Source organism: Globicephala melas, chromosome 14 (assembly GCF_963455315.2).
Source record: "Globicephala melas chromosome 14, mGloMel1.2, whole genome shotgun sequence".
Taxonomy (NCBI): Eukaryota; Metazoa; Chordata; class Mammalia; order Artiodactyla; family Delphinidae; genus Globicephala; species Globicephala melas.
This window is the reverse complement of record NC_083327.1, coordinates 14,385,671-14,407,666: the sequence shown is the minus strand read 5'-3', so window position 1 is coordinate 14,407,666 and position 21,996 is coordinate 14,385,671. Positions and strand designations below refer to the sequence as shown.

Below are 21,996 nucleotides of genomic sequence, written 5' to 3'. Positions count from 1 at the left end.
TCTGCATTTCAAAATTTCATATATAATGATCGCTAAGCCATACTAACTCTTATGTTAAAAATGAAACATTCACTAAGAATCTAGAACTTTTCTATTCTGTCACCCATTTCTAACTTTACTGAAAAAAAAAAACCAATTCATTTCAGAACTTTTTACAAATTAAACATGAAAAACCTGAAGAAGAAACATTCTTTAGAGTTAGTATCTCACACTGCTGCCTGTAGAATTGTTGGGTTTTTTCACAATAGCTCTTTTCTGCTTTTGATCAAAAAATTGAAAAATACAGAAATAAACAAAGCTCAATTAGGCTTACACTCCTGCGATGTGGAAACCACCTCATACTTTTATAAATAGATGTCAAAATTTAGTTTCCTCAAATCAAATGAAATATTTATTTAAAATGTCCTAATGCACATGGATTTTAAAAAGTCCCTAATTTCGTAAAGGAGTCCATGCCCTTGATTATATTTACAAGTTTAAAGTATCACAGAATGGAAAAAATATCAAATTTGGGAAATATTAAGATGAACTAGAAAAAGTGAGGTCAGGTCTTCACTTGGGATATCGATAAATCTCCCTTTCTAGCAATGGACCTTAGTATACATTGACTATAATTCCATACCCATATCTGACTTGGAAATTCGCCCATAGTCTTTCCAATTAAAGGGGGGAAATGCCATCAATTAGTCCTTCTATTTCAACTGTCAACTTGCATGCTGTTACGGGAAATGAACTGTGTCCCCCTAAAAGATGCTGATGTCCTAACCCCCGGTACCTGTGACTGTGACCTTATCTGGAAATAGGATCTTTGCAAATGATCGAGTTAAGATTAGGCCAATAGGGTAGGCTGAAGTTCAATATAAAAAGGGGAAATGTAGACACAGAGGACACACACACACACACAAGGGGAATGCCATGTGTACCTAAAGACAGATATCAGGGTCATAATCTACACGCCAAGGGGGAGTGCCAAAGATTACCAGCAAACTGTCAAAAGTTAGGAGAGAGGCACAGAACACAGTCTCCCTCACAGCCCTCAGAAGGAACCAAGCCTGCCAACACCCTGATCTCGCCTTCTAGCTTCCAGAACTGTGAGACCAATTTCTGTTAAGCCCCACAGTTCTCGGTACTGTGTTAATGGCAGCCCTAGAAAACCAATACACGTCTTCCCAGCCTGACGTTCCCTTACAACTTTGTCCTTGCACTCCCAACTATTTCTTGCCTCTCCTAATTATTTCTTATAATGCTCCTGCCACTTCCCTAAACTCCCTCCCTCCCCTCCCCTGCCAATGCCCTTCGGCGCTGTTTCTTGTCAGGGGTACCACTGGCATTTTGCATCGGGCAGCTCTTACAGGGGACTGTCCAGCACACTGCAGGATGTGGAACACCCCTGGTACTTTCATTCCGCCAAGGGCCCATAGTGGAGAAATTTTGCTCTAGAAGCTTTGGAGCCACCTGCCTGCCAGACTTTGACTCAGGGTCCCACCATCTACTGGGTATCATCTCAATCAGGTCCGTTAACTTCAGTCTCTCCATCTGTAAAATGGGAATAAACCTTGCCATGTGACTCAGGACTGAGTTAAAGATCCTAGCAAGCCCAGGCTTACCCTCACTAGCTTTTTTTGGCATTAGAGTCACTGGTGAATTGATGCTCACTCTGTTTTATATGGTCACATCCTGACTTTAACCACCTCGGAGCTCCTTTCAGAAGCTCCCTTATACCAACGAAGCTTCACAATGCATTTTGATCATTATCACGGGTCTGACCATTGCACGTTTACAGCAGTCATACGTCACACAAAGCAAAGCATGGGCACGCCTTTCTACAGCTAAAAACGAGTGTGACAACTCTGAGCACAGTTTCCACATGTTTCCCCTCCACTCCCATACCCACCTGAAAACACAGTTGCAGCCGTGGACAAAGGTCCATGTCTTCCAACTCTGCTTCCAACTCTGCTTTCTTTGTACCTCTTCCTCCCGGTGATGGTCCCCTCCAACATCCAGGGATATACTACTTCTGTCTAGCTCATTTCCCCTTGTCCCATGGAAACATCCCCCGAGCCAGCATCAGCCCTTCATTCTCCTTGATGAAATGGTTTGCAACCCAAGTCTTTGGGCTGTGGAGTGTCCGCACTGATTTACGCCATGAAGGCAGAGTGTGTGCCTGTTCTGCTGACCATCATACACCTGACAGCACCTAATAGAGAGCCTGGTACTTCACAGGTTTTCAATGATTGATGCGAGCATGAGTCAATCAAGGCATGAATGAATGTAGGGCTGAATGAACGTACAAAGGGATACATTCAGTAGTCAGGAGACCTGGCCTCCACTTAACCCTCAGCTCTGCACTGACTGCCATTAATGACCTCAGGGGAAGTCATTTAATCTCTAGGCCCAAATTTCCTTCTCTGTGAAATGAGGTGGTTGGACTTCACTAGAAAATCTCTTTCGGTATTCTTCCAGCTCTCACAACTGAGCCCAAGAACTTTTCACAAAGAGTGACAAACTTTACTTCCTTTTTGAGAAATTTTAGTCAAGGCAAGCAGGATGGTAAAGATTCTCCTGAAATCACACACCAGGGGTCTCTCCCTGTCAGACAGCACCTTGTTCCCTGGGGACAAAAGGCTCCAGACAGCACGCCAGCTGCAGATTCTGAAGACATCTCTGAGATGTGGAGTACTCTGGAGTTTGTTAGCACCGGCTGCTTTCAAGGACTCAGGGTCTACTCCGTACTCAAAAGGTCCACAGGGACCCCAGGTGCCTGTCCCCTCCCACCTAAGGTTCCTCCCTTTCCAGCCTGAACAAGATGGGCTCAGGCACTCTCTCCCGGGCTCCAAATCCAACTCAGTCCCTCTCTCTGCCATCTGCCTGAGGCTCCCACATGCATATTTTATGATTTCTGGCACATTTCCTCCTTATCTGACATCCTGCAATGCATCCCTCCACCGCCTATATAATTTCTATCTCTGGTAAAGAATGTTCCTGAAAGAGGCATGTGTCCTTGGGTTGTACTTTATTACTGGTGGTTTCACCTTTCCTATCTTATCTCCCCACCTGATCCCTACCTGAATTCCTGGAGGACAGAAACCACACCCTCTGCTCTCCTCCAATTCCCACAAGACCAAGGACAGGGCTAGGCAAGGAGTAGACCCTTAGAAAATGCTTGTTGAGCAAATAAAATAATGAATGAATGAAATAATCGACTGATTTCAATGTTTTTACATTAAAAAGTCATATCAATACATTTCCTGGATAAAGTTACCAAGACCTCCCCTCTGGGTATACAACCAGAATAAATTAGATTTTAAAACGGCACTCCTATGACTACACTATTTTCTTAGGACTGAAATAAAGTGCCCTTCTCTATGATATGAATGACAGCAGCACGATTAGTTGCATAAGAAATCTGATTTTCAAGTAGCCGTAGCATAATAATGCGGCATTGCTTTTATTTCCTATAAAAGCTGATTTTACTTGGAGCTGGGGAAGAGAAAAGGGCAATCACCCCTTCTGTTAATTATTCTAACTACCACTGTTAGGTGTTGAAGCTGGAGAGTTCAGGCAAATCAGAACAAGATATGAGAGTTTTCCCCAGATAGATTGTTTAAATCTATTGTTGACTGGGGCAGAGCATCTTTTTTGGAAATTCCTGGGACTTACTTGGCCACGTCTACTTCTAGTCACATTCCTTCCTTGTGGTTTAATCCACTCCAGCTAAAACCAAACTGACTTGGGAATCACATTATTCATTCTCCCGTGCACTTGCTGGTCATGGTTGGTCACCGAATGAAACAGAGCCAATGGTCAATGCAACACCGCTGGAGGGAAAACACAGCTGTGCCCTCACAGCTCAATACAGCATAATACCATAAGCCCTAGTGAGCCTCTTCTGCTCAACAGCTGACCTAAACAACTTCATTATCTCTTAGAAATCACCATTCTTGCATAGAAGCATAAACTTACCCTCACCCAAAGTATTGATGTTACCTAATTACAGAAAAACTCTGTACTGATATAGGAGATAAATTTACAATTGGAGGGACTCAATGACTGAGGGTTGTCTGAGACCCAAAAAGATCAGGTACTTTAAAATACATAATTAGCATTTATGGGCTGTACATATGGTATGTGATAACAGAGTATGTCTTCCAGCTGAAACCGTATCTTGTTGGAACACAGACTACCGGGTGTGTTAGTGAGGGGACCTGAGCCATCCCAGTAAAACACCAGAGGAAAAGAATAAATTCACTTTGATACTAACATGTACATTGTCAATGGGAAAGAAGTCATTATAAGGATTTATCCACATTTACCCAACTAATTAATTCAAAGCACTTTAAAGCTAGAGTGCAATGCTGAGTTATTCATCACAACCCTTCATTCTATGGACAAGAAACTCCAGCAGAGGTGAGGTACTTCAACCAAACTCACACCACTCGTCAGAGCCTTCCTCAAAACTGGGGTCTCTTAGGTCTAGCTTCATGTGCAAAACACCCAACATTAAATTTAAAAGTTAAAAAGGCACATCGCAGGCAGGCAATAAATATTTGTTAATGGAATTGAGGAAACAGAGATGTGGGGTTCCAGAACTCTCTTGATATACGACCTTCTTACAGGACAAGCCAAGTCATTACCGTAAGTTTGACTTGTCCAACATCGGTAGCGTAGGCATCTTAATACATAAAGCATCCCTTTTTCAATCAATAAAATGCTATTGCAACAATTATCGGAGCACGCAAGTTGATGGTGAAACCAAAAGCTTTGTAGCACTCTTAGGAAGAAGTGAATTGGAAAAAAATCTATCCATGAAACAGTATGGCTTCCCAAACACATGAAGTGCAGCTTCAGTGCAGACATCTATAAAAGGCAGGTATGACTAAGCAGCCCCAAATAACAAGAAACACCAAAACTATCAGGAATGTGGGGGACCAGGGCATGCCTGCATACAAAGATAAGTTGGAATTTCTCATCTATTGTAACTAATGCAAAAGGGGGCCTTTTTTTCTATTGTAGGGTAATTCCTTTTTAAATAAAAAACCTCAGTGTTGTGTTGCAAACAACATTTTCTTCCTTCCATCTCACCTGCTTCAGAAACAAATTTGGGGAAAACATGGTTGAGTTGCTGGGCCTGCAACCAACTGGCCAGACCAAATTTTAAGCTATCAGCATTGCACTTTCTGATGTATTTGAATCTGTATCTCACCAAAGAGCCTCTTAAATCTAGAGTTTTACTCTTAGCTAAGGTAACCAAATCTTAATAATCTAATCGTGTAGAACATACTGCTACCTGTCTTATTCAGTGGGCTATCAAGTATATTACTGAATTTTTCCCTAAAGTCTGATATCTAGCTATGTAACTTCTTCCTAAAAAAAAATTCAAGAATATCGACCAAACAAAACAGCTTAAAATAATGAAAGAGACCACAATTTATATATCCCCAAGATGAAACTGAGCACAGCATTACTGGAGAAAAGAAACCAAACGCACCACATTTTACATATATATGTAAAAATATTTATAGTACCCGAGGCCAAAAAAAAAAAAGGACAAAACAAAAACCCCTGGCACGACAGGACAAACCTGGTTTACTGTTCTCTCTGCGCAGGTATAAAACTGAAGAAACGTGCTTGGTGGCGGGGCACAGAGGGTGGAGAGCAAGTTCTACTTAAACTTGTTCGATTCAGGAGCTAGGTTAGCAAACCAAGCAGTCTGACAAGCTCCCGTACAACACAGAACCGGGCTGAGTGTCCCAAATCGGCAAGAACTGACACCAAGGGAAGTGGGACCCCCGAAGCTCTCGGACCACCCATCCCCAAATCCCCGAGCCACTCAACTGGAGCTGGGGGCTTCCCGCCGACTCCATTTTCCTGTCTCCGTCTCAGGCCGTGCAGGGTGGGCACGTGGGTGAGTCCGGGGTCCCCCACCAACCTTGGCTCCCCGCCCTATTCATTGTCCCAGGATGATGGGTCACCTGCCGGGCGCCGGCTCCCGCCGCCGGACGCGCAGCGCGCCGAGACGCACCGGGGCGGGCGCCGCGCGCCTCCCGCAGGATCGGCGCCCTGCTGCCCCTACCACGCAGACCCGGCCCGCGGCCGGTCCCCTACGTGCTCACCGCCACGAAGCCCGAGGAGGAGGCGATGAACACGCGGATGACCATCCTCTCGCCGCGCCGGGACTGACCGTCGGCCCCCCGGAGGCTCCGGGCTGGCGCGGACGCAAAGGCAGAACTCGGCTGAGAGCCTCCGCCACCGCCACTGCCACCGCCGGGCACAGCGCTCCGGTCTGGGAAGATCGCAGGGATCCGGAACCCTCCCGCCCGGTCTGCAGATAAAAGCTGAGAGCTTCCCAACCGCCGGCCAAGGTAGAGAGGGGGGGCAGAGGGGAGGGGAGGGAGCCGGCTGCGGGGCGTGATGGGAGTTGTAGTCTCCGCAGCTCCCTGGGATGGCGGTGGACTGAGCTCTTACCAACCGCCTCCTTGCTGCGCGTCGATGCCGGTCGCGCGCAGGTGGCTGGAAGGCCACCCGAGGCCGGGAAGAAGCTATGACGGGGGTGGCGAGGATCCTGGCGAGACGAAGGGGCAAAAAGAAAACTAGGCAAGAAGAGCTTGGTTCAAAGTCCGAGCTGGGGTTTCAGTGTTGTGGTTTACTGGTGTGGAGCATCCCCTCCCAGAAACGTCCACAGACTTAGTGGTGACGCGGAGACCCATCGTCTCCGGGTCTCCTGCCCGCCCAGCAAGCCCCAGCGACTCGCGGCCGGCGGGGTGGGGCGGGCCGGGCGCTCGGGGAAGTGGGGACGGTAAGGGCGGTGGGGACGCGCGCTCCTCTCTTTTCCCAGCGGCTCTGGAGGTGCGGAAAGGTGATTCTTTGCGGGGTAAATGAGAGGTTTTCTTTTTCGGTAGACGCTGAACATTAGAAACCCAGGTGAGAGCACAGCCGATATTTTATTTTTCTAGCAAAACTGTAATTGTAGCAGAAAAAATAAATAGCAAGCGAAATTAGAATCGTACTATCAGCATCGGGAATCAGGACCCCGCCCGCCCCACCCCCTCCCCTCCCCTCCCCTCCCCTCCACAATGGCTTCGCCTCTGTGCACCTGATATTTACAGTTGAGCCAAATCTGTGCCTTTTTCAGACCTGCTGCACATTCCAGCGCAGTCTCCCAGGAGGATGCTGTTAAAATAAAAAGCTTCTATGTAGTTGCTAAGAGTTTAGGAATAGTTCTTCAGCAAGTGTTTTCTGTTTCACGAAAGCGCAAGCCTCTCGCAGCTCCGTGAAAATGAACCCGTTTTCCCTGCAGTACTGTATTTACTTTCTTCCTTGCAGCAGGGGAGTTTTAGCAGAGTTCTGGGAGCAATGTTAATTAATAGTTCTAGAAACAAAGAAATTAGATGATGAGGTCTCCGGCTCTTTGGTAAAATTCTTGCACAAACACTAATCGTTTTGGAGCATTTGTTTTTTAGAGCGATTTTGAATATTTCAAGTGTATAACCGTCCCTATTTATCAGAAGTCATGTCTGTAGTATTCCATTTTTTATTTAGTACAGTGACAGAAGATACAATGCTAATGGGACTTTATTTCTTCTTACTATTCAACAATTTTAACTATAAATTTTGCTGGCTGTAGATAATCTCTCTCTGCAGATTTAGTTTAATTTGGTCACCATAAACGCGGAAATGAATGTTTATTACTTTTACAATAATTTTCTTAAAGGTAGATACCGTATTTCCTATATAAATGCAACTTTATAAAAGTCTCAATTTCTTTGGTTTGGAATTATTCAGCTTTGAGGATATGGTTAAACTCAACAAATGAGAACTCAGAGCCTGTGCTCTAACCGGTACCAGAGTGGGTGAAAAGCTGAATAAGTCATTTCCTCAGTCAGCAGAGCACCTGTTGTCTGCAAAACAAAAAGTCAGGTACAGAAATAGTGACAGAATGAGATACACTGTACCAGTAGAGTGTTGTATGGATATAAAGGAAAGCGAGGGAAAGGGTGGCCTTCTAGAAGAGACTTTAAAGGTGAGTAGAATTTCTGCTGGCAGATAGAAGGGATGCAGGATGGAAAATGCAGGGTCTATAGGAACAGCAAGGGGTCCATTTTGCTTCAGGAAGGAAAATCAGGGTCCTAACAGGGGGCAATGCTGAAAATACAGCTTTGGTTGAATGCAGCAAGAGGCTCTCACCGGGTTGTCTGCCTAACTCCCTGCCTTTTTCTGGAATCTCTTCCTCAGCTTTGATCCAAGAGCTTGTAGGGGTGGTTTCCCAACACGCCCCTGGTTCATAGAGCAAGACCCAGAGCCCTGGCCACAGCTGATAGGTTGAGGGGTGAGCGTCTGAGCCAAGCAAGGCCAGGCAACATCTCTTCCCTAAGGATTTAAAATTAGGACTAGGGCTTCCCTGGTGGCACAGTGGTTGAGTATCTGCCTGCCAATGCAGGGGACAGGGGTTCAAGCCCTGGTCTGGGAAGATCCCACATGCCGCGGAGCAACTGGGCCCGTGCGCCACAACTACTGAGCCTGCGCGTCTGGAGCCTGTGCTCCGCAACATGAGAGGCCACGACAGTGAAAGGCCTGCGCACCGCGATGAAGAGTGGCCCCCGCTCGCCGCAACTAGAGAAAGCCCTCGCACAGAAACGAAGACCCAACACAGCCAAAAATAAATAAATAAATAAATTTTTGAAAAAAAAAAAATAAAATTAGGACTGAGAGAGAGAGAGAACGCTTGAACTTCATCTTGTGACCTGGAAGCTCAGTGCTTTCAGAAGCCCTGTTCCAACGTGAGAACCACAGAAGCTGAGGAAGGTAGTCAACAGGAAGAGAACAACAAAGCAGGGGCGTGGAGGGCGATGGAGATGTTTCAGAGAATCCTCATAATGCTTTAGCTCAGGGGCCCTAAAACTCTGGCCTGTGTGTCAAATCCAGTTGGTTGTCTGTTTTGTAAATAAAGTTTTATTAGAACACAATAGTTTTCCTATTGTCTCTGGCAGAATGCCAGAAACCATATGGCCTGCAAAGCCTAGTACATTTACTCTGTAGCCCTTTTACAGAAGAAGTTTGCCAGTCCCTGTTTGTGGCTCAGCCTGTTCCTGTATCCCTGCTCTGGAGGCCTGTGTCATAGTCCTGTAGTCAAATCATAAATTCCTCATCTTAACCTAAGTCACCCCAAATAGGTTTCTGTTTTGTGCAACCCAAAGTGCCTTAAGAAGGTTGTACTTAATTTGTAAGCATTCTGAGGAAGAAAAGGATATGATCAGAACTATACTTTGAAGACTTCCCCAGTGCTGCAGTGGTTAAGAATCCACCTGCCAATGCAGGGGACACCGGTTCGAGCCCTGGTCCGGGAAGATCCCACATGCCGCGGAGCAACTAAGCCTGTGCGCCACAACTACTGAGCCTGTGCTCTAGAGCCTGTGAGCCACAACTACTGAAGCCCTCATGCCACAATTACTGAAGCCCGCGCACCTAGAGCCTGTGCTTGGCAACAAGAGAATCCACCACAATGAGAGGCCCGCGTACCGCCAGGAAGACCCAACACAGCCACAAAAAAAAACTATTTTAAACAAATTTGTTAAAACCAAGTCTTAAAAAAAAAAAAAAAGAACTGTACTTTGAGAAGATTACTCTGGTCATAGTTAGCTCTGTTTTTTGGACCCTCAGTGAAGAGGTTTATCCTTAAAGCTTGTATTCAGGACGAAGTGTTAGCAGTGCAGGAACCCACAGTAGCCAGTATAGAGTTGGGACCCAGAGAGTGACAGAGAGTAGAAAGCAATCTGGAACATAAGCTAAGAGTCCAAGATCACCACCAGGGTATCATAGCACAGAGAGGATTCCGTGCTGATCTGACAAGTCAAGTCTGCAGATAGAGCAGGTGGCTGAAACTTAAGACAGAACTCAGAAAATGGAGTAGGTCATTAGGCATCATGGAGGCTGCTCCTGCATTGCCTAGAAATCGATCCCTTTTACAAGTCGTGATAGAACATCTGGCGAGAGTGGGTTTTTTCCTTAGTGTTATTGACATGTAATTGATATATAACATTGTGTAAATTTAAGGTGTATAACGTCTCTTTTCCTGGCAGCTACACAATCCCGGCCAGAATATCTATGTAAAGCGCAGATAGTAAATCCTCTCCCTATAGGGGTCAGGCAGGTGACATAAATGAGAGAGGTGGGGTAGGTCCAAGTGCACATGTCTTCACCGAGAGGACTGTAGCAAACTGGACAACACTACTCAAAAATACAGATTTTTGTCTAAAATGTTCTCATCTTTCAATATTGACTCGTAAGTCCCATACAGCCCTAGGGTTCTCCAGGTTTCTCCCTGCAACATAAATAAAGCTCTGAGCCTGGTGTTTGGCTCCAGTAAAGCCACAAGAAGCACCGGGTGTTATTATAATAATGGTTTGTTATCATTGCTGACCTTTATGAGAGCATTGCCAGCAGGAGGGCAGAGGCAGAAGCCACATCGCAGCGATAGCTAATGAGGCAGTAGAGGGAACGATCTAGTCTTTTCTAATTGGAAGTTGAGGAGTAATAAGAGAATGAACAAGGACAGAAGCTTGCAGGGGAGTCAGGGAACAGAAACATTCTTCTTTCAGGTTTATCTACAGATTAAATGAAGAGCTCTCTGAAACAGTCTGGAGTCTCCCAACTGTCCAGATTTTATTTTTAGAGTGGCATTGAATCTGATTGATAATTCTGTTTTGTCGGGGGTGTCTGTCCTTAACAGCACTTAATCCAAGACTGTCTAGCTCCCCAAGGATTTCACTTTAAAAAAAAACCCACACATTTATTTATTTATTTTGGCTGTGCCGGATCTTTAGTTGCGGCATGCATGCGGGATCTAGTTCCCTGACCAGGGATTGAACCTGCGTCCCCTGCATTGGGAGTGCGGAGCTTACCCACTGGACCACCAGGGAAGTCCCAGGAATTTCACTTTTTAAAGAATGTCAGTCACCACACCATGCGTGTAACATCCCTGCCCTACTCCAGGCAGTAGCTCCCCTGAAAGCTCAATGAGCACATTTGGCTGTTAGTAGGCGACAGATTTGTGGGAGTGGAGGTTATAAGCCAAAGGGCAGGGGTAGGGCAGGGATAGGTCAGAGTGGTTAAGGAACGGGCCTCTGAGTCAGACCTGGATTGATGTCCCAGCTCTATAAGCTTCCTTAGGCAGTTTAGGTAACTTTCCAATACCTCCCCTTCCGAGTTGTTGTTGGGGGCTTAGTGGAGAAGATGTAAGTAAAGTGCTATTCACACAGTGCCTGGGACACAGTTGGGACTCACAAAGTATTAGCTGTTACGAATCACGCAAAGTAAATCAAGGAATGGCCTTCATTTGCATAAAGCATATAAATCCTGTAAATATTTCTGTCTCATGTCTGTGATTTGAACTTGCTAAATAACAGGGATCTGGTTCGTATGAGCCTCTTGTCCAGTGCCATGTCCTGTTAAAGTACTTAAAATCTTTTTGATGTTAATGAAGTTTAGAGACCATACTTAAGAGAAAAGGAGTATTAGTGAAATGAAGCAGCAATAAAGGCAAGTAAGGCGGCTTGAATTTTGTCAGAAAATTCATTCGCTGCTTTTATGTGGCTTCATCGGGCCATTCTGTCTATTCTTAATAAAATAAAATCTTAATTGACAGAACCATACTAAGCGATCCCTGAACTGGATGGAACTTTCAGCCGTCATGTTGAAGAACTGGAGGCAAATCGTAAAGCAAGGAATTAGGCTTGAAACCAACATTCAGGACATGTTCTTTTTTTTTTTTTTTTAAATTGAAGTATAGTTGATTTGCAATGTTGTATTAGTTTCAGGTGTACAGCGATTCAGATATATATATATATGTGTGTGTGTGTGTGTGTATATATACACATATATATATATGTATATTCTTTTTCAGATTTTCTTCCCTTATAGGTTACTACAAAATGTTGAGTAGATTTCCCTGTGCTATACAGTAGGTTATCTATTTTACATACGGTAGTGTGTATATGTTAATCCCAAACTCCTAATTTGTCCATCCCCCACCCCCTTTCCCCTTCGGTAACCATAAGTTTGTTTTCTATGCCTGTGAGTCTCTTTCTGTTTTGTAAGTAAGTTCATTTGTATCTTTTGTATCTTTTTTTTTTTTAGATTCCACATATAAGTGATATCATGATATGATATTTGTCTTTCTCTTTCTGGCTTACTTCACTTAGTATGATAATCTCTGGGTCCATCCATGTTGCTGCAAATGGCATTATTTCATTCTTTTTTATGGCTGAGTAATATTCCATTGTATGTATATATACCACATCTTCTTTATCCATTTATCTGTTGATGGGCACTTGGGTTGCTTCCATGTCTTGGCTATTGTAGATAGTGTTGCAGTGAACATTGGGGTGCATATATCTTTTCGAATTATAGTTTTCTCAGGGTATATGCTCAGGAGTGGGATTAACGTGTCATATGGTAGCTCTATTTTTAATCTTTAAGGAACCTCCATACTGTTCTCCATAGTGGCTGTACCAATTCACATTCCCACCAACAGTGTAGGAAGGTTCCTTTTTCTCCACACGAGGACATATTCTTGAATCAGTTCACATTCAATCCAATCAATAGGGTTCCCTATCCTCTCTGACAGGAGAAAACACTTTCATTTCCCCAATACCTTATTCCCACTAGAATCTGAAAAAAGTTAGGAGGAGAGAGGTGAATGCACAAGCCATCTTGGAGCACTATATATATATATTGGAACTATAACAAGGACGCTTCAAGGTCTGCTGGTAACCACCGGAAGAGCTAAAAACCTTGCATGCAGTTAATTTCTTGCAGCTGTAGTCATTCAGTGTGTGTCACGTGCTATGCTAGATGCTGAGGACTCAGCACTGAATCAAACATAGTCCCTACTGTTGATCTCGGAGAGACAGTAGTCAGCGGTCCTGAAGAGAGATCTTAGTTCCTTGCCCAGGAGCTGAACCTGGGTAGCCTGGATGAAAACCAGGAATCCTAGCCACTAAACCATCAGGGGTTAGAGGGTAGAAGCAAAGTTCCCCTAGCTCTTACCCCCATTGAAAGCAAGAATGTTTCAAGGAGGCAAAAACTGTAAAAACAGGTACAAAGTTTATTATTAGAGACACAGCACATTGTATGGGAGAGCATACAGAAAAGCAGTTTATTTATTTAAGTTTATGTAAATCAGAAGCTAGGCATCCTCTCTAAGGAGGAGCCCAGTAAAATGGTGATTTGAATCACTTATATAGGACAGTCCTTCTGAGTCTTTGTTTACCTTTGGCCAATTATCTTGTTTCTTTTTTCACACCTGACGGGTCCTAGGACCCTCCTTCCCTAAGACGGGTGAGCAACTTTTTGCCAAGATGGATCCCACCGCAGAGGCCTGTGGGTGCATGCCCACACTTATTATGGGGCAGTGCCCCCTCCCTTTTTAACCCCCAAGGAACCTTCCTGCGCATGTGCAGACAGGGAAGTGTTCCTTGGCCTCAGGAGTGGTCATCTTATCTCTTTACTTCAGCAGAGCTCAGCTTCTGCCACCAGCTTTGTCCTTGGAGTGTCTGGGTGAGAACAAAGCTTCAATTTTACTCTGCTTGACAAACACCAGCTGTCTGGCCCAGGGGCCCATCTATCTCTTACCTCTCCCTCATGGAGATTATGGCTTCTCAGGAAGATGAAAACTCAACAAGAGTATGCTAGGTGCTTGAAGGAAAGGACTATTTTTATTGTTTTATTTTGTTTTTTAACCGTGTAGGACTCTCCTAATCAATTTTTTTGGAGATACATATATATATATACACACACACGTGTGTGTGTGTGTGTGTGTGTGTGTGTACACATCTCCCCCTGCCCCCTCCAAGATTACATTCCAGATCAAGAGATGACGTCACCATAACAAGATAAAGGTTAAAGTTGATATTGCTTAAATAGTTCTCGGCAAATTAGAGGAACTCCCAATACTCTACAATATTTTGATTATTAGTTCAGTACTTTATAAATGAATGCCATATTATAATAAACAAAAATTTACATTTAGGTTGTTGAATTTTGAAATTATTTTGATTCCTCATGAATACATTGCTAATGAGTTTTCAGTTCATTATAATTTCTTATTATGCTAGGCATAAAGCCATTTAGAATAATTGCAACAGAGCAAGTCTAAGAAAAAGTTTATATATAGCTTCAATTAGAGTAGATGGAAAAGTCAGGTTAAGCAAATATAAAGTGATGTTGTTGTAGCAGTTATTCCTTTTTATTATTGCTTTTCCTATGATTTTGAAGGGCCTACTCAATGGAAATGATGAACATTTGCTTTTAGTACTTCTAAATACCTTGAGCTATAATGGTTTTGAAAAAAACAGTGAGCTCTTCACCTTTAAATTTCTCAACTCTTTCCTAAAAAGTAAAATCAAAGGGCGACAAAAAATATAGAGCCCTTTATTAGGTTACCACTTCTTTTCCTCAGTTTTGCATCCATCTCTAGCCACTTTATTCAGAGCAACTTAAATTGCAGCCATCACTCTACGTTGGTCTCCACTGCAATGAGAGCTGTCGGGTTTAAATAGCATCTTTTTAGAGGGAAGGCATTTTTGCATTAAGTGGAATCCCTTTTAACACCAAGGTCAGGGAATGAGACTTCTCTGTGAATGCACTCACTGTACTGGGAAGCTATGATCTGGCCCAGGTATCACTAAGTTTATGACAAAATGAAGGACTTAATAATGAAGCTCTAGTCCTTCTAGTGTTAATTGCTTTCTGGTTATAAACCAGACATATCTGAAAAACCCGTTAAATTCTTCTTGCCCTGAAAACAATGTAGTGGGAATGCCTTATTTTACTTGAACCACAATTTACATTTCCCAGAACATGTAGCTTTTTATTTTTTTTAAGATTTTATTGGAGTATAGTTGATTTACAATGTTGTGTTAGTTTCAGATGTACAGCAGAGTGATTCAGTTATACATATATTTGTTCTTTTTCAGATTCTTTTCCATTATAGGTTATTACAAGACATTGAGTACAGTTCCCTGTGCTATACAGTAGGCCCTGTTGGTTATATATTTTATATATTGTAGTGTGTGTATGTTCATCCCAAGTTCCTGATTTATCCCCCTTCCACATTTCCCCTTTGGTGACCATAAGTTTGTTTTCAGTATCTGTGAGTCTGTTTCTGTTTTGTAGATAAGTTCATTTGTATCATTTTTTACAATTAGATTCCACATATAAGTGAATCATATGATATTTGTCTTTGTCTGACTTACTTCACATAGTATGATAATCTCTAGGTCCATCCATGTTGCTGCAAATGGCATTATTCCATTCTTTTTTATGGCTGAGTAATATTCCATTGTATATATGTACTTCATCTTCTTTATCCATTCTTCTGTTGATGGACATTTAGGTTGCTTCCGTGTCTTGGCTATTGTAAATAGTGCTGCAGTGAACATTGGGGTGCCTGTATCTTTTCTAATTTTGGTTTTCTCTGGATATATGCCCAGGAGTGGGATTGCTGGATCATATGGTGAACGTGTAGCTTTTAAAATCTTTTTTTTTAATTTATTTATTTTTAAATTTTGGCTGAGTTGGGTCTTCATTGCTGCACGCGGGCTTTCTCTAGTTGCGGTGAGCGGGGGCTACTCTTTGTTGTGGTGCGTGGGCTTCTCATTGTCGTGGCTTCTCTTGTTGAGGAGCACAGGCTCTAGGTGTGTGGGCTTCGGTAGTTGTGGCACGTGGGCTCAGTAGTTGTGGCTCACGGGCTCTAGAGCTCAGGCTCCATAGTTGTGGCGCATGGGCTTAGTTGCTCCGCGGCATGTGGGATCTTCCCAGGCCAGGGCTCGAACCCGTGTCCCTTGCATTGGCAGGCAGATTCTTAACCACTGTGCCACCAGGGAAGCCCCGAACGTGTAGCTTTTTAAAAGCCAATCTGTTCAGTTCGGTTTATTTGTTGAGCACCTGCTCTCTATTAGCAACTTATCAAACTTCCTCTCTTAAGTAATGTGCATTTCTTTAAATGTTTAATAATTATTAAGAAATCATCTCTCAGGACCATAAAAATATGAATATGTCTTTGTAGTTCCTGAGATGCATAAATTGGATAGCTGTTCAGTAGAGGGGATATTATGCGATTTTAATTCCATACCGCTGGTATATATCAAATTCCTACTAGGTACCAGGCACTCTACTAGATGCTGGGTATATGAAGCTTCATAAAAGAGTATGTGCATTAGAGGTGGAATAAAACAGGTTTAGCACAAACTGAAGTCCTGGTTAGAAGCACAAAGGCCAGTGAGTGGGTGGTTATGTGCGAACAGTGCAGAGACATGGAGTATGGGTCCTTGGAAAGGAATCTCTGTAGTATGATCTAAAGTTTACTTGCAATATGTGTCATGTCTGTTCCGGTTTTAGTAGAATAAGTAATATTTTTGGTACTTAAAAATCTCATCAGTGTCTATTTTCCTACAGTTTGCTACATTTTGCCTTTGTTCCTCAATCAAGCGTAACAACTGTGTATGTGGAGTCAAGGTTGAGGGTGGGAGGTGCTGAAGCCGACAGAATTCAGTGGTACTGAATAGCAGCCTATCAGCCCAAAACAGAAACAGGCTTCTTGTGTCCAAAATCCATTTCTGTTCCCATAACAGTTGACATACATGCAGCTGTAGGTTTGGCTAAATCTAACAAACTTGTGGCAGCAATCAGGACATTTGATGTGAAATATTACATAACAAGAAGAGGATAGGGAGGTGAATCCAGGTTTATCACCGCAATTCAGCAACGTCCTCAAAGCCCAGGACGCTTTCCACTTTCCAGTGCGCCATCTTCAGCATAGTGATGTTCCTCCTTGGGCTCGTTGCCTCATGGTTGCAAAGTGCCTGCCTCAGCCACAAGGATGGCATTGTCATACTATCATCCCAAGTAGGAAGAAAGAAGAGGGCAGTCAGAAAATATGCTTTCCTCTTATCACAGAGGAAAAGCTTTTCCAGAAGCCCCCCAGTGGGTTTCTCCCTAAAGCTCTTTGATCAGAACTGGGTCACATGGCCAAGGGAGTCTGGGAAAGTACATATCAGGAAGGAGAGTGCCAGAGGCAAGATGGGTTTAGGTCTTTATCCCCAAGGATTTTGGGGTGGAGGGTGGGCATATAGCCAACCCAAACTACTGGGGTTCTGCCAGGAAGGAAGACAGGGTGAGTGGCAAAAAACAGTAACTGTCATTTGCTCGGTGTGACCTTGGGTAAGTTAATTAGCATCCTTGCCTCAGTTTCCACAGCAGGAAAACTGAGATAATTATAAAATCCAATTCCTAGGCTTGGGGTAAGAATTAAATGGCATAGCCCATGCTAAGTGCTTGAATAAGGGCCTGGTACATGGTAAGCATGTGTAAATAATAGCTACTAATAAAAAGAGCCACTGTATTTCCCAAAGTTCTTGATTTACAACCCACCTCAGATTCTTTGGATAGCACCATGTGCAGAAGATACACAAGTGGAAAACATGGTTTCCAACCCTGAGAGGAGAGTTTTTTCCACCAGACGTACATCTGTAACATAGTTTAGACACTTTGTGCTCTTTTCCTGCAGTATCTTCCATTCCTCTCCTCTCTTCCCATTCCTTTCTTGCTTCTCTTCCTTACTTGCTCTCACTTCTACTCGTCTCTCTTCTTTGCCCACACATGCTCCTTTTCTCTCTCATGAGCCCCTTCCCTTCCTTTCAGGCCAGGAAATCATCATTGCTTTGCCACTGCTCCTGACTCCAAGGCTGAAAAGGATGCTGACCGTCACACAGGGCTCCAGATTCCTATGAGACAGTTATCCTCCAAAGACTAATAAGTGATCTATTCAGAGCTCGGTTAATTTATTCTGCGTGTGCTGAAGCTTAAGTAATTCACAAGCCAGGCGACAGTCATGCACCTAGCATGCGTGGATTAGATGATAAACACACGTCATTGCATTAGTTTCTTTTTGCCATATTACTCTCAAAGGTCAGAATAAAATTGTTGTAGGGAAAGGCAAAAAACTCTTAATTTAACCAAAATGGTTTATCCACCTTTTTTTTTTTTAATGAATAGGGCAGAAGTAGGACAGATAACTTAAGAAATGAACTTTGAAAGAATATATTTTCAAAAGAATTACCCAGCAAGAAAGAAAGAACATTTGTTTATCTCAAAAAAAAAAAAAAAAGGCAGAACCTGGCTCCTGTGAGACTGATGAATGGAACACAGCAGAAAAAGAAAAGGAGAGAATGTGTGTGTTAAGAGTTTTGGAGGGCTTCCCTGGTGGCGCAGTGGTTGAGAGTCCGCCTGCCGATGCAGGGGACATGGGTTCGTGCCCCGGTCCGCGAAGATCCCACGTGCCGCGGAGCAGCTGGGCCCGTGAGCCATGGCCGCTGAGCTTGCGCGTCCAGAGCCTGTGCTCCGCAACGGGAGAGGTCACAACAGTGAGAGGCCCCGTGTACCGCAAAAACAAAACAAAACAAAACAAAAATCAAACCAACAGATTGATAAAATCGTTGGTTACCTAGAGATAGAGAAGACAAGGGGATATGGATAAGTATAGTTGAATTCTTTAACTCTATTTTTATGTAATTTTGAATTTGAGCTACATAAATGCTCAAACATGTTTTACCTGTTCAAAACTAAAATTTACTCACAAAGAAAATAAAAGCAAACCAAATTTGAAATCAAACCAAAACAAGTTACTCTAACTATAGATCATATGGATGACATAATATATACAGAAAAATAGTTCTTTGGAGTGACATTGGAACACAATATTCTTATTGCCCATCTTTAGTTGAATATATTTGAAGGACAAAAAGAAATACCCCTTCAAAAAAAAATCTAAAATTCACCAAGTAATTTTCTGCTATTTGCATTTTAAATCTACTTTATGTCTATTGTAAACTATAGCAAATTAGTAAATATGTATATGTTATTAGAAACAGATATGTTTCTATGTAAGAGAAAAGAGGTACAATGTAAAATTTTAAAAGTTAAGAAAAGCCATGTAATATTAAATTTGAATTGAGAGTATCAGTATGAACTCATGATTTAAATACATTTCTTAGCTTTAGCCACTGAAAGAGCTTACAGGCAATGATAGTACAATGGCAATGAGTACAATAGCTCCCTGAGTATAGAGATCTTGGATTTCAAATACTGTTTTTCAATAAAAGATCCCAGCGTTCCTTGGAGAAATGGCTAATTCTGGATCTGGGGCGGGAAAGTACAAGGTGAGCCCAGGACCTTTTCTTGTGCCAAAAAGCAGGGAAGTGCTCAAAGAATGATGGGGACATCTCAAAGGATGCAGGAGCCAGCCAGCTTGAAGGAGCTTCCTCTGGCCAGATTTGGGGCAATTTGAGCACCAAAAATGAGTGCAATTGATCATAAAAGTAGAATTAATAAAAAAGCCACAAGTCTGTAGCACTGTTCAAAGAAAGACAGAAAAAAACCGATTTGCCACCATCAAAAGTGACCGTAGCAACTCCTTATTATGAAAGTTAGCAAAGAGAAGGAGACATTTACCCTTCCTTTGTAAAAGGAAATGTAATTCATCCCCAATAGGTAAGGAAAAGGTCTTGTTTATAGAGGTATGCCTGCAAAGAAATGAAGGAGAAAAGAAAACTTAGAAAATCACCAAGTTGCAACTATCAATTGAACAATATATACAATTAAATATCAATGGATGTGTCTATTATCAAGTACGGAACAGATGATCCACACCCTGCCAGACAGATTTTCAAGAGAATCCCATCCTTACAATGGGAGAACCTGTGGGCTATCACTTTAGCCAAGAGATCATATTTAGCGTCATATTCAACCTAGCATTGAGTCTCCTGACTGAAATGATATGAAGTACAAAGCATCTATGAAGTATCCCTGCCAAAGGTGTTTAACAGAATTCCAATCCCGTCTTTAGACCCAGCTTCCAGTTTACAGGAAAAATCAGGGGAGAGACTTATGTAACACCACAAGGAAACAGAGAAATCCGGAATATGGGTTATTCTACCAGACTTTGGCCTGGACTCTTCTAAGAAAAGGCCATGTCATAAAACAAAACAAACATAGCAAAGTTTGAGGGGCTGTTCTTGTTTAACTTGCTTACCCAAATACAATGAGTGAAACTTGATTGGATCTGGGTTCAAAAACACAGGCAAAAGCTACAAACGCAATTGGGGACAAGGAAATTTTAATCTGGACTGGCTATTAAACTTGGATATAAATATGGAACTATTGTTAATTTTCTTAGGTGTGATAATGGTTTATGCTTATGTAAGAAAATATTGTTATTCTTAAGGAGATGCAGGATGAAATATTTAGGGGTGAAATCTTGAGATGTCCATTACTTCATTTCAAAACTTCATATAGATGATAGATAGCTTGGAAGAGAGATAGATAGGTATGGAAGAACCAAATATGTCAAAATTTTAATAATTGTTGAATCAATGTTTTGATATTTCTCATAATCAAAAGTTGGGTGAAAATTCATATTTGAATTGAATAGAGTAAGAGACGATGTCTGACCCTTAGTAAATAGATACTCCATGCATTTTCTTTTTGCTTCCCTGGGTCACTGAACAGAGCTTCCCAAAGTGACAAAGGCAGCATGTGAGAGGTGGAAGGGATCGTGGAGATCATCTGTCCAACCCCCTAATGTGACCATCAGGAAGACGAGGTCTGGTCCCTGAGTGCCAGTGGCTGGTGAAGATTTAGGACCACCTCCTTGAAGCTTTGTCGTTCTTCCCAGTAAAAGAATGAGCTCTGGGGCTTCCCTGGTGGCGCAGTGGTTGAGAGTCCGCCTGCCGATGCAGGGGACGTGGGTTCGTGCCCTGGTCCGGGAAGATCCTACGTGCCGCGAAGCGGCTGGGCCCGTGAGCCATGGCCGCTGAGCCTGCGCGTCCGGAGCCTGTGCTCCGCAACGGGAGGGGCCCCAGCAGGGAGAGGCCCGCGTACCGCAAAAAAAAAAAAAAAAAAAGAATGAGCTCTGGAATCAGGAGGTCGTGGATGCCAAGACCTCGTGTGATCTCAGGCAAGTCACTTGACATCCCTGAGGTGTATCATCTGCCCACATCCTCCTAACAGGATAATAGTCTAGTCTCACATAATCATCACGAGGATGGAGTGAGAAAAATGTGTACGAAGAACCTTGGGTAGAACTGTCACAGAGCTGAGAATCGCAGCAAACGCTGGTTCTTATTATTCTTGCCTCTCACTCCTCAGCACCCTCCGTGTCTCTCCTTTCCCTGCCTTTTGCTACAGTCGCCCTTCAGCATACGTCTCACCTGGGCTTTCAAGGGCAAGGCCAGGTGCAGCATCACAGTTCCGGTGGGCTCCTGCGTCTCTCCGTGGCTGTATGTGCCCTGCCATCTGTCCTGAGCTGCACGGTGACATTGTGCCAAGGAAACGTCCTTAACAGCTCTTTGGGCCTCCTGCTTACCAGCACGGCCAAAGAAGGTGGCTTCAGCCCACATGCTTATAAAATAAAACCGTGAAGAAATCATGGGTGGCTTAAAACAGATTTTGTAAAAAGAAATATAAGATGTGAAGAAAAATATAAATCCAGAAATCCTTTGATGGGTACAGTTTGTTGTGTGCTGTAGCTCACAAACAGGGGGGGACAGTGGCTCTTTTTTTTTTTTTTAATATCTTGATCCTCATTAATTTATTTTCAGGTATGTTTTAACAAAGATACTATTTTTCCTATATCATTCATAATTCTCCCAAAGAGCAGAACACAGAGCATAGAGCATCCAGTTCTCTATGTAAGAGAACATACATATATGTACAGTCAAAATTAAAATTGATGTCTCTCTTAATAAATTTAAAAATATAACGCTAGAGCTTGCCAAACTTTTTGAAATGATTATGGCATTGACTTAACGATATCTTATGATATTTACATCCATATCAGTCCTAAGAAATGTTTTGCATGTGCACATCCCTGTAAGTACGCACTTGGAAGAAACATGAGTGTAACACTCCTGTTTCTTATTTAGCAAGATAAGTACCATACTT

The 21,996-nt window shown here is 43.0% G+C and overlaps 2 protein-coding genes and 1 long non-coding RNA gene across 3 annotated transcripts in view; 2 read left to right on the top strand and 1 right to left on the bottom strand.

Moving 5' to 3' along the window:
• SH3BGRL2 (SH3 domain binding glutamate rich protein like 2) overlaps positions 1 to 6,707 on the bottom strand; it is a 54,519-nt gene extending 47,812 nt beyond the window's left edge. The window contains exons 1-2 of the mRNA XM_030859354.2: positions 6,648 to 6,707; positions 6,114 to 6,437 (exon numbers count right to left, since the gene is read on the bottom strand). Of these exons, the coding sequence (XP_030715214.2) occupies positions 6,114 to 6,437; positions 6,648 to 6,707 (384 nt within the window). The remainder of the gene's footprint in view (positions 1 to 6,113; positions 6,438 to 6,647) is intronic.
• The window catches only part of LCA5 (lebercilin LCA5), a 160,063-nt gene continuing 144,194 nt past the window's right edge, over positions 6,128 to 21,996 (top strand). Inside the window, exon 1 of the mRNA XM_060283367.2 lies at positions 6,128 to 6,362. The gene's annotated coding sequence lies outside the window, so the exon portion shown is untranslated. The remainder of the gene's footprint in view (positions 6,363 to 21,996) is intronic.
• On the top strand, positions 6,782 to 20,959 carry LOC132593399 (uncharacterized). The gene is made up of 2 exons (XR_009558850.1): positions 6,782 to 6,921; positions 20,563 to 20,959. It is a non-coding gene; the product is annotated as an uncharacterized lncRNA (long non-coding RNA).